At 39.3% G+C, this 12,834-nt stretch overlaps 1 protein-coding gene across 2 annotated transcripts in view; it reads right to left on the bottom strand.

The window, feature by feature from the left end:
- The window catches only part of LOC100891244 (polypeptide N-acetylgalactosaminyltransferase 13), a 38,528-nt gene that overhangs the window by 16,363 nt on the left and 9,331 nt on the right, over window positions 1-12,834 (bottom strand). For both annotated transcript variants that reach the window (XM_030990548.1, XM_030990549.1), the window contains exons 2-4: window positions 9,699-11,523; window positions 988-1,318; window positions 56-228 (exon numbers count right to left, since the gene is read on the bottom strand). In XM_030990548.1, the coding sequence (XP_030846408.1) occupies window positions 56-228; window positions 988-1,318; window positions 9,699-10,206 (1,012 nt within the window). In that variant the 5' untranslated portion in view covers window positions 10,207-11,523. The remainder of the gene's footprint in view (window positions 1-55; window positions 229-987; window positions 1,319-9,698; window positions 11,524-12,834) is intronic.

The following is a 12,834-nucleotide window of genomic DNA, read 5'->3' as shown; positions in this document are numbered from 1 at the left end:
TAACCTACAACATTTGCTATTTAGTATAAAGTCCTAAAAATTATCGGTCCTATACCTCCTTCTAGACTACTGGCATCGTCGACCAGCACGATCTCCTCCAGAAGGTGCCTCGGTGATCGTACGATGACGCTCCAGATCGTTCTAAGAAGCACGCTCTTAGCTTCGTTGTGGAAAACGATGATGACCGAAGCGCTGGGGAGGTCGTGGCGATATCTAAACATTCGGCACCTGCGTTGTCGGGAAGGATGATGAAATGGACAAAGAAATTATATTTGAGAGAAAAAAAAATTGAGTAGGAGCGCGGAAGGCTCTAGTAAGGGACGATTGTATAGGATTATACTGCATTACTCTTCCATCATTTACGACTTCGATCTTTATTTCTGTTATTGTTTTTCATTATTATTCATGAAGTCAACATCAAGCGGAAGAAGTTAATCGAATCAGTGTGCCCAACACTGTGAACAAATTAGTGTAACTGATTTCTTCAATATAAGTACACTGGCTAAACATTATACTATAGCAAAGCCATTTTTATCAACGTCAACGTACAGTTATGTCTCACATAAAAAATAAAAAAAAATCAGTTTTTGTTAAATTAAAAATAACAAGTGTCAAGATCGTGATCGGGTGTGGTCATGGGCGTCGATCCTTACTGAATTGTTCAGGGGAAGAGGTATCAAATAGCATGGTGAATAGGTAGGGTGTGGTCATGGGTTGGGGCAGGGGCTGGGGGATTTAGAACCAGGGGACATGGTGGGCTTGAGTCTGGAGCACCTTCACTGAGGGTCAAAGAGAGTGGTAAAGTGTGGTCAAGAGACGTGGCCGTTAGGGTTTGGGGTCAATGATTCGCAAGGGCGTGGTGTGGTGTGGTAAAGTCAGGGGAGGCGATTAACTGGGGTTTGGAACACAATGGGTCGGAGATGGGCATTGGGGTGTGGTCAAAGGGGGTGTGGTCAAAGGGTGTTATCAGAGGCGTGGTAGTCTTACCTTGGAGGACGATGATCTGGAAGCGTCCGATTCAATGCTATCTGGTCACTGGCAAAAACATTGAACTGGTGCTTCTTGAATAACTCATCCGCCACATTCTTATCCTCAGGTGCAACCACCACACCCTTTCCATTTTCTCCTAGCCCATCTTCCCTCCAGACATAACCCGGATCCTCAAATGGTAGAGTCCTTTTGTTAACTGTTTGTCCATTAACTCCGGAGAAATCATTTCTGTTTTTAGAGATGTCGTGCTCATCGTTGAAAAGCGCCGATATTGCTCTGGTTCTGTTGACTTGTACAAACACCTGATGCGTTTCATCTTTAGGCTCGCCTAGAATTAAATTCAGAAATGTAATTTAAAAATACATGTAGGCCTATCTTTATAAGACAAGTACGATTAAACACTGATAAGTTGCATTGGGATAATACATTTTGAAAGAGTATCCGTTACATTTATGAACGGAAAATGAAAGTTTCGTTGTACAGAAATAGATAGGAATCCTCTATTTATTTTAAGAAGGGTTAAACATCTTTTTCACGTTATTTTTTCGTTTTACACTACAACCACTCTCCCGTTACAAGAAGAAAAAAATCAAGCATACAAATTCAATGATTCTCCTTTTACGTTACTAAAGTTTTGTTGGAAGACAGAATGGCGTTAATTAAAATATTTTAACTAAGACGTAACGCCTTCCTGGCCCAGAACTAAAGGTCTTATGGCGAAGATTGAGAAATAAAAATATTCTATGGAGGAAGAAAAATGAAGGCAAATCTATAGTACACGTAAAATCTGAATCAACAAATGTGTTACCTACTGTCTAACATTTATTCCCACCGCTTACATTTGTAAAATGCAGATATGTCTTCCAAGTCCCTGGTTCAGGGTAGAGATTATACAGACTGTGAACCATACATCCGATGCGAATAAATAGGCTACAATCGTAATTCCGTTTCGTTTGCGATTATGCCCTACTAACCAAAATCTAACCATGAACTGTCGCAAGTTCAGAACTAATTTTTGTAATTTGTATTGTATAAGCTTTATAATTGTATTTGATTGAAATGAGATATGAAAGTGTGGGCAGTATATGATATCAATTACAGGAAGTAAAGGGAAATTAAGTTTTAAAAAACAGTCTCCAAAAGTAGTAGCATAGATGGAGAGATAGAGAGGGAGAAAGAGAGAGAGAGAGAGAGAGAGAGAGAGAACAAGAGAGAGAAAGAGAAAGAAAGAGATTATGTCTCAGTCTTTTTAACATGAATGCCATTTGGTAATGTAAATGTAGTTGCCTGAGTTAGTCTAAACCTTTATATTCTTGAACAAAGGGTAATTGATTACCTTGGCACTCTATGAAGTTCAAAAGGACATGAGGTTCAAAAAGACATCAAGTTTAAAGGATGACAGGTTGTAAAAATGCATCTCTTAAAAGTGTTTAAAGTGGCAAACTTCTTATACATACAGGTATCTAGAGAACAATTAATAGCTTTGAAAACGAGCACGATTGTATTTCTTGAAGGAGCACAGTTCGTTCTAATTAAATTTAGGGCACATTGCCCCCCCCCCACCCCCCCCCCCGGCTACACTGCCTTTCACAGAAAGGGGCATTTCTCATACCTTGAAAAGGGCATTTATCACAGATGAAAGGGGCAATTCTTAGAAAGCAAAAATGCACTTATTAAATGGGAAAAAGGCACTTGTAAAGGTAAAAGGGGCACCTATCAGATTTGGATTAGGGCACTTGTCAAGGGTATAAAGGGGGCATTATTAAGTAATGGGAAAGAGGGTACTTATTAGAAAGGAAAAGGGGCACGTGTCAAAGTAAAATAGGCACTTATCAGAGATTTAAAAAAGGTACTTGTAAGGAGTGAAAAGGGCCATTTATGACACGGGAAAGGGGGCATTTGTCAAAATATAAGGGGCACCTTTTGAAAGAAAAATAGGCACTAATCTGAATTTAAAAAGGCGAACTTTAGGGGAGCCTAAAAAGTAGGGGCATTGTGCCCCTCCAGCCCCCCCCCCCCCCCCCAGAGCGCCTCCTCTTGGAGAGAGAGAGAGAGAGAGAGAGAGAATAAGAAAGAGGGGAGATAGAGAGAGTGAGATAGAGAGAGAGAGTGTGTGTGAGAAGGAGGGGGTATGTCTCAAACAAAATTCCCTATTGACGTCAAAAATTATGAAAATTGTCTACATGGCTACAAAAGTGAAAGGGGATTATTACTCGAGTACACCATAATTTCACATATTATATGTCATTACATTAAAAAAACATTGTACATGTTTAATGCAACTAGTTACATGATTAATAAACGGACTTAATTCTAACAATTATCGTTTTGGGCATTTTTTCGGCAGGATAAATGACTTAACTTGCAACGGATGCTTATTCTTTATACTTATTATATTGACGGCGCAGTTACAGAACTTTACATGTGCAATGAACTAGGATATATCAAATCATTTTATCAAAAGAGATAAAGATTCTATTTGAACAAGAGGCTATAATACCATGATGTAGGCCTACTTTGACGGGGAGGTATCGGGTAGAGTTCCCACGAAGTCTGGATACAGAGTAAAGTGGAACCCCACAGACAAGGTCAATGTCATGGATGTGTGTACGGTCAATACACATTACGCTTCATCAGCATTAAACTTTTATGATGTCTGAAGGGAGAAATTGCCATTTGGACTATTACTAATTCGTCTAATTCCATTTGGTCTAATGCCAATTTGTAGTCTAATAGCACTTCGTCTAACACCAGCACTTTAACGAGGTATAAACACCTTCTTTTTACTTTGTCCATTTGTCATTTTGTCCAATACAATCCTAAAGTGTTGTTGAGTTGCTCATCAACATTACCATGTTATGTGTTTTTGCTCAAACTTTCACTGACCTGTTTCTCTCACTTTTCTGCTTCTATTGAAACCAACTATCAATGTGGACTTCCCCTTTAAATGCCCAAAATAAATATCCAAATTTGATGACGGCTCAAAGAAAATAAATAAATGTTTTTTTGCAACTGTAGTATCACAGATTGCGGGAAATGCTAAAATGTGAGCTAATCACTGTGAAAAGTCTAGAAATTGATTCTATGAGTATGAGGAAAGAAAATAGTAATTACATTGTACAATGGTTCATGCACGACGTATGGAGGTATAGGTTCAAACACCATCATGGTCATCACGTGTTATATCAGAATAAAAACAAAGCATCGTTACCCTTTGCATTGAACTAGGGTGTGGTGTAGTTTGATAAAATCGTTATTGACCTCTGGTGTCATTGAAACAAAAGCCCCGCTGAAAAGGGGCATCCTGCCTCATATCGATACCCTCCCATGCGGGGGACAAGATATTCTACCCGATTATATATTTCAAAGCAATTCTCATTTTCCTCACTTTCAACGCTAACAAGATCTGTCATTGTATCGCATATGAGTACCACTCTTGAGGGTTGTATACTTCAAAAACGTCTCAAGATATTGTGTGTACTGTGTAGTCAAATGAAAGTGACAGGGAGAAGCAAATATTATACGTCGAAGGAGAGGAGGGGGAAAAGAGAGAGAGGGATGTAGGGGAGATGATAGGGCGGGGGTGATTGGAGATAGAGATGGGAGGGGTGAGAATGAGAGGCAGAGAGATATGGCGGAAAGGGCAGTAGGGAAGAGGAAGGGGAATGCCCGAAAGAGGCAACGGGAGAGTGGGGGATGGAGAGGGGAAGAGAGGGATGGATGGAGGGAGGGAGAACGAGAGAGGGAGAGAGAGACAGACAGAGACAGAGACAGAGAGAGACAGAGGGAGACATAGAGAGAGAAAGAAAGAGAGAAAGGGGGGGGGGGGAGAGGGGGAGACCTAAAGTGGCGAGCCGACCGACCCCTCCAATGTTTGAAGGCCCATTAAAAGCAATACAACTTGCAGGGAATTATCGCAGGCGGGATTGCCCAGAAGCATTCAAGCCCCCGCCCTCAATCAGTGAGGATCCCCCTCCTTCCTGAGCTGTATGCACTGCCGGTCAATTCCTTGATAAGCCAATGTTCCATTTAAATAAAAAATCAAAGGAAATTAGGAATTATCCCCCATAAGCAATATTTGAAAGCCTTCTTCCGCAATATGAATCCGTGAATGAAAACGGTATCAAACATCAACTTCAACGTTCAATTTTGCAAAAAAATTACAGCCCATTAACTTTAGAATTGAATGAAATACACAGCATAGACATATTAAAAATCGGGGGAGATTCGATCAGTTTTGAACTGTTCCGTTGGGAGGTCAGGACCGGATTGCGACGAGTGATGACTTTGGTAATTGCCTGTCAGTAGTCGTACATGTTTTTATATAAAACAAACAAGTGACATGTCACCCCTTGTGGACTTGGAAGATGATTGGCAGGGGACGAGGAAAGGTGAAGTTTAATAGTTTAGGGGGTGTTTCACAAAGATCCCAAATCGAATTTATCTTTAAGTTGGACTTAAATATTATGGACAGCCATTTGTAGCCTTGAAGTAAAATATATTCAAAAGCGAAAATTCAAGTATTTTAGACTTTTTTTTTTATAAATTCCACATCAAGAACATGAAATCTCATTGATAATAGAAATATGAATGATTTGAATCAACATTTTATGCATTTATGAAATAACGTTCCCAAAATATTTTCAAAGATGCTGATGGCTTTCCATAATTGTTAAGTCCAACTTAAAGATAAGTTCAACTTAGGATGTTTGTGAAACACCCTCCAGATGATATACGTTTTGGGCTCCGTGATTGAACATGTTTTAATAATGGGTGGGTTTGATAATATTTTACGTTTGTAGTTTGGAACTTTGAATTGTGTAGCAAAGGCAAATAAAGTTTTTTGTGAGTCGCAGCACCCGAGCCCCCGCCCCTTCCAGATTCGCCAGTGATTAACTGTATTGTATAATATCTAATAATCTGTACGTATTCCTGGAATAAATCTTTGAGACGGCCGAGTCAGATCAGTTAAAAATAATTTGATCAAGAAGACTGAGTAAACTCTTGCATCATCAAAACACTTTAAGAAGATTATGTTCGTCGAAATGTAAATAGACATGAGATAGACCGAGACAACCTATCCTCATCAGCTCGAGTTTGCAAATAGTGACAATGATTAGTGTCTCCATACTGCCATAATTATTCTCATCTATCAGCATTATTGTCTGGAATATTGGAGTGGCGATGTGTAAGCACTGATTATCATTGATCCGAGGGCGGCGGGGCGGGGGAGAGGTGTCTCCTCTTTTTTTTAGATTGTATGCGTAACTTTATCGTTTATCATAAACATTTCATGTTAACTCTTATACAAAAAAATATTGTCAAAATACTCGCTCGCTCTCAAAATCAAAAACTTTGGAAGTTGATATTCGGGCAAGCGACAACACCTATACCCTCCAGTAAAATTGTATCCATAAGCCTTAGGATAATCCCAAGTATTATTTCATATGTATTCATACAATGTAGTTTGCATCGAGTTACACATTTCTTTCTTGTTATACTGATCGACATGTAGTCGTTTTTCTTACAATATTCAACTATTTCCCCCATACATTATAAGCCACAACGATTCACCTACCAGCACCATTGGTCATATAAAATTGTGAGAAGTGAAAAGCTTTTTTAACGAGCCTGTACGGCTGTACCCTTTTCTTCCAAAACTGCCTGCCAAAATAATGTTTATGAAGTGAATCCCACCGATCAAATGATTTATATCATTTCGTTATCTCGATCTAGGTCATGAAAAATACCTGCCAGAATCAATTGTATTCGACACTCAGGTCGGGGTGCAAAATATTTGTATGTTTGCATGTGATGTGTGTCTCCATGGGGGCGGGGATTGCCCTTTAGAGCGTTGGCACATGAACTATAAATGCCTGACCGAATAAAAATCATGATTTTGAAAAAATTTGGAGATTTTCTCTCTAGTCTTTATCCAGACGGAATGCATATAATGAATTTATAGTGGCCTTTTTTCCTTTAAAAGCGAGCTATCGTGTTCGAATACAGATGAGATGAAATAGAATTATTAAGGCTTAAAAACGCCACAACCGCCAGATTCTAACGAGTGTAGCACTAGCAAACTACATTTTAAAACAATTGGGAATCTTTTCAAGCGTCTGTACTAGTGTTGAAATCAAAGAAAAACTATTTGAATACAATTTACAAAAGGGGCTAATTTATCTTTTACTACAATAAAATATGTGCTGTGCTTTGGAAAAAGTCAAGGAGCACTCATCCCTGTCCACTCTTGTTGCCAGACAAATTAAATAGTTTACATTAAGATTAGGACGGTGATAAATTGGTGGACGTAAAGGGAACAAGGTCGATCTATGAATAACATGACTGCCTTGAATATTTGGAATGATGAGTCTGCATACATTGCATAGCTAGATTGATTTGATCAGGGAGGTGAGACATGTATCACCTCCCTGGTTTGATTAAAGCTTTGGTATATCCGTCGCGCATGATCCGTCATTTCGATTGCGTTTTTGCTTGCGCTAATCAAACATATGAAGGGAATTGGTAACTTATGTAACGTCAGTAATTTTAGGGTGAATTGAGTATCACCACGGAATACGTTTCACTTTACCTTTTGCATCTAGTTCGTGTACGATATCCGTAATCACCCTTACATGATACGTCAAAGACTGCGCCAGTTCCTGACGCAGTCCTACGTCAGAGAAATGACGCATCGTGTGTCAAGGACATTATAGCTCTAGCTCGATTCTTAGTGCAGTTTTTAAAATTAAAATTCTGGAACACCCCTCCGTGACCGAGACTAGTGTAATTACTCTAAAACGAAGGGAAGGTTTGCGGGGGTAAGGGCATCGACTAGCTTCACCCTTTGATGGATACGCCACTGGGGGTGCCCCCCCCCCCCCCACCGACTGTCCGAATGCACTCCACCCCACACATCCGAACAACCTAGGCTACATTTGCGAATCCTCCTATGGAGTTTATAGGCAAGCGAAGGTGTGAAATGTCGGCTACGCCCACACGAATACTGGCATCATTGATTGAATCAAGAGAGTCAGTATGGTTCCAATTTTCATCTCGTTACGCTCCATTATAGCTTATCAGATTAACCTTTCCACTCCTAATTCGATTTTGCTGGACGTTCCAGTCTTCGATAAGAAACTTCGCACTCTTTAAATTAAACATAAAGCCTTCACGTCGCTAAAAAGTTAAAATGAAAGGAACAATACAGGGCGTATTGTGTTTCAAGATGTTTCCCCCTTCTCTATAACTTGTTCAAGAATTAAAAGCAAATTAGTTGTGAATTTCAGAAATACCATCAAAAAACTTTTTTCTTTCTTTCTTTTACAGAGGAAAATTCAACTTCTGACCTGGGTGAACAAAACCTTAAGGAAACTCTTTGTCTAAATATGTGCAGCCAGTCATACGCCTGCACAGGGAGAATACATGAATATTTTCCATTTTTAAAGTGTACCTAAATTGTGAAATAAAATCTTAGCAATATAATATTTGTTTTCTCCCGAATTTGAAGAAATTCCCATGGATAATTACGAAACGCTTTTTTGATAGTGCTAGTTAAGATCTTTACAAAAGAATAAACTTAATCGACACGCATTTTGCACTCTTTCATGCCATGAATATAACAAATTCACATAAGTTTATCAAGGCTCCAGCAATAAATCTTTCTAATGATTCTCGATACAAATTGTTCTATTTTCGTTTCAAGGGTTTTTGTTTCCGAGCGTATAACCATACGATGATTTACTGCTATCTGAAATACGAAATGTTGCGAATGGTGGCATTACAACCGGTTCTTCACAAAAGAAACACATAGTAGGCCTCCATGGTGAAATGATAAAACGGGAATACGACCTACATTATTCGGTATTATATAAAGCCTACAAATTTAAAGGTGAAGTCCACCCTGATATTGAATTGGTTTATTAAAATAAAAGCTGAAAATGAGGAATACAAATTAAAAAATATGCGATTAGAAATGAGATTTTTTGAAGTTTTCATCAGTGAAACCCTAATTGGCAACACTGTGACGTATCTTGCACGCTCCTCTCTAATTTGCTCTATACAAAACATGTCATAATCTTTCATTTTCTTAGTTATTGATGACGGAATATATTTGTTTTATACGTATTTGCATTGCTCTGCAATAATTATATTTAGGGTGAGTGAATGATTCATAATTTCTTAAGCCAAGGAACATATACATTTCTGAAGTTTTTGTTAGTACAGGGCAAAAAGGGGAGGAGCTCGCAAAATAAATCACAGAGTTGCCAATTTGCGTTTGATTGATTACACCTTTAAAACTTCAATTAAAACCAACTTACGTAAATATCAGGTGGGACTTCCCCTTTAAGTGATGTTCCAATGTATACCAAGTTCATTTGTAACTGTGTTTCTAAGTGATTACATCATTCTAAATGAAACTTCTCACATTTCTTTCACGTTGCTCCCCCTTTCCTTCTACGTAATGCCGACAAAATGAATTTCCACATGAACCAATAATATAAAATAAATCTGAATCTGAATGAATCTGAATCTGAATGAAGCTTAGGTTATTGAAGGTTTCAAAAAAAAATCATCGAAAGCTAAACAAATCAAATAGATAAACACAAAAGACTGGGATTTCAAAGTTACGTGACGCACACAAGGTAAAATACAAGGGAATATAAGCAAACAAAAGAAAAAAACAAGTTTAATGAAATATCACGTACCTTTTTGTTGCTGCAGTCTTGTCTTTCTTTTATGATTTTGAAACCTTTCGAATTCTCTTTTCAGTTTATCTCCTGGAGTTTCTTGATCTTGACCATTGGTGATTAAAGCTGGAATATCAAAACTAGCACGCGAGTTCTCCAACTTCCTATCAAATCGCGCAGACCCAACATCCTGATTTATTCCATTATTAAATTTCCCAGGCCTCTGCTGCCCAAAATTTGGCGGGAACTGATCGGCCTCACTTTCCGACGACAGCTTTCTTTGAGCGCCATTTTGTCCTGTCGACTTCGCGACGGGGCCCGATTCCAGAGCCTGAATAGACGAGTAGTCAATGACGTCGGCTTTCCTTTTCAATGCCCCCTGGATGGCGACATCATCTCGACGTTGGTACGGTGGTCGTGGTAACCAAACGAGCTGGACGAGGCAGAAGGAAAGCGTTACGATGAACCCGGTCTTGAATGCGAAACGCACCTTGTGCATACGCCAATGTCCACCGCTCCAAGTCATCGTAATTAAATATTTTGCTCAGAATCAGAGCAATTTCTTCAGAACTTTAGAACACTAAAGTTGAAGATTTTGTTTAATGTTTCGCTTCAGAGCCAGAGCCACATGTATACTTCTGCTGACTTACATAAATTGAATCAAAACGTCTACCCCAGACGAACCGTTTGTATCATGTAGTGTTGCACTTAGCTAATAGGGCAAATCATCTCCTCTTTAAAGTTTTAAACGAAGACAATGAAAGCCGAACATCTGAACAGTTGTACTTTCTTGGCTTCGGTGCTCAGACGAAATTAATGAGCGTATTAAATCCCAAGGACCGACTTAAATCGAACAGTTAACTTATTTTCAGAGGAAGTATACATTTAATGATAATCAACGGAAGACTGCAGTTAGATGGACGAAGACACGAGAATCATTAAATTATTGTTATCGCGTTCCAATTGATGATTCGAATAGCTCACTTTTTAATCTCGCTCAACTCGCTGCTCCGACTTCTCCGATAGCGTGTGCGATTTGGTATCTAGTGGTAGAACTAGAGCTAGAAAGCTATGAAAAAGTCACGGGTCCCTTATACAACCATGCAGCACAGCTCAGCTAACATTCGCTTTCAATTTCCATTCTACGCACACAAAAAGGATTGTTCACAGTCACAAAATAATGTAGGCCTCTGCTCTGTGCTCAAAAACATAACCGAGAGAAATAAAGTGTAGATGTTAATTTTACTAGAAGTAGAACCAAGAAGTTTTCCTCTGTACTGGTGTGCGATGGCAGGCTAATGTGAAAGTGCACGCGTGGTGATGCTGTCCACAAACGAAGTCCTTAACAACCGCTAGGGGTAATTTGTTCAACTTTCCATGGACCTTAAACTTGTATGTTTAGGTCTCATTAGTCGCTCCATTGAAATGAATGTCCCCATTCGTTAAAACTTGTAACCACTACAGTAGACAACAGTGAGCTTCTCGAACTTCCGTGACTTTGCCTGGCTCCATATCACACCACTAATAATTAATCGGCTTTCAGCGGCTGCAGCGGTGTGCTTGTTGGTTTTGCCGCCTGCCCTATAAGGCCGTTGTCTGTCAACGCAGCGCGTCTTTCTCCGCGGACCACGCTCGTGGATTTCCCTGTGCCAAACCAAACATTACCTTCTCTAACAATAAACAATCGCGATTGCCTATCCTCTTCCTCCTTCAACCTCTAATGCAAACACTGGAATAGTAAACTGTTCGCAGAGCTGATATTTGTATTTCCATTTTCTCCTCGGCTCAGTCGACCTTCCTCTCCCTCTCACCTGTATTGCTCTCGATCCGTCACTGTGTTTACCTGCAAGGTAGACAAAACATAGACAAATACAGTCACATGACCTGCCTGACAATGTCCCCAGCGCTAATGGCTTCACAAGAAAGTGCCACTAAATGAGAAGGAAATGTCTATTACCTGTCTGTGCGACGTCGGATGCAGGCCGTTGGTATAACTTTAAGTAAAGGAACAAAACTAATTTCTCCCCTACCGGTGTAAGGTGCTATTAACATAATAAAGTGGCAAGTCTCTAGACAGATCAAGGTTGGTGTTCATTCGGTTAAAGGTAAAGACCAGTATTGGTAACGCCCCAATTTCATAAAATGAAATGGAAGCTCTCATTACCAATCATGTGAAAGAATATGTTTTGACTAATACATGATGATAAAAAATTTGCCGGGAAACCGCCTACTAATTCATATATTTGGTAAATTTATTTCTCTCATGGTCGTGTGAGAGAGATAGGGTAGTCCCATATACATCTTTCTGTGTATAGTGCTTGTAACTTTACGAAGAATGGGCCAAATTTCTTATCATTTTGATGATTCCAGAACCTTGCAGATGCTAGATGCTAGATGATCAACCTTTTCTGATCGATTCCACAACGTTTCTTTCACAATGCAATCGCATGACCATTACTGGTCTTTACCTTTAACACCAAAGTCCACACCAGAGCTATAATCATAACAAAAGATACAGTTCTCTGGTCACAACACCTGAAACCGAGGGAGGTTCCGTGGTGGAACTATCAGACAGAAAAGCAAAATGAGTGGGAGCGACCAATAATGTTCCCACAAACAAACCAACTCGAGAAGTAATCTGTTTACACTTTTAAACTTTCACCGGTTTAAAAGTTTCTTGTTATACATAATAAAAATACTCCGCTTTTATATAGCGCTTAATACATCTACGATATCTCTGAGCGCTTTACAGATTTACTATAACCCCGGTCATTGGATTCAATACTTGCCCGCACACACTGTGTGCACATTCTCCACTCCCTGGGGAGCATTCAGCCAGGCGTTACTTGACGCAACATATCAAGTAATATCAAGTAAAATCACTAAAATCTTACATTAATTTCTTTCGGAAAGGAGTAAGGGGGAGGAAGGGGGTGTTAATATCGAAACATGAGGGGCCTGTCAATTCTTGGTGTTACTGTATATGTGATGCATAACGTCTTCATGGTCATGCTGAGACTAGTTTACAATCAAGGGTGAGCAAAAAGGACTTTGGTGTATATTAGTTGAATGCCCTTCTGGCTCTCAACCAGACTTTTACTAATTTACAATTTAAAAAATGATTATCATAAGGTGCAGTAACTCTGATAGGATG

This window comes from Strongylocentrotus purpuratus, unplaced genomic scaffold (assembly GCF_000002235.5).
Source record: "Strongylocentrotus purpuratus isolate Spur 01 unplaced genomic scaffold, Spur_5.0 spur5_scaffold_19, whole genome shotgun sequence".
NCBI lineage: Eukaryota > Metazoa > Echinodermata > Echinoidea > Camarodonta > Strongylocentrotidae > Strongylocentrotus > Strongylocentrotus purpuratus.
This window is presented reverse-complemented; position numbering and strand designations above follow the sequence as displayed.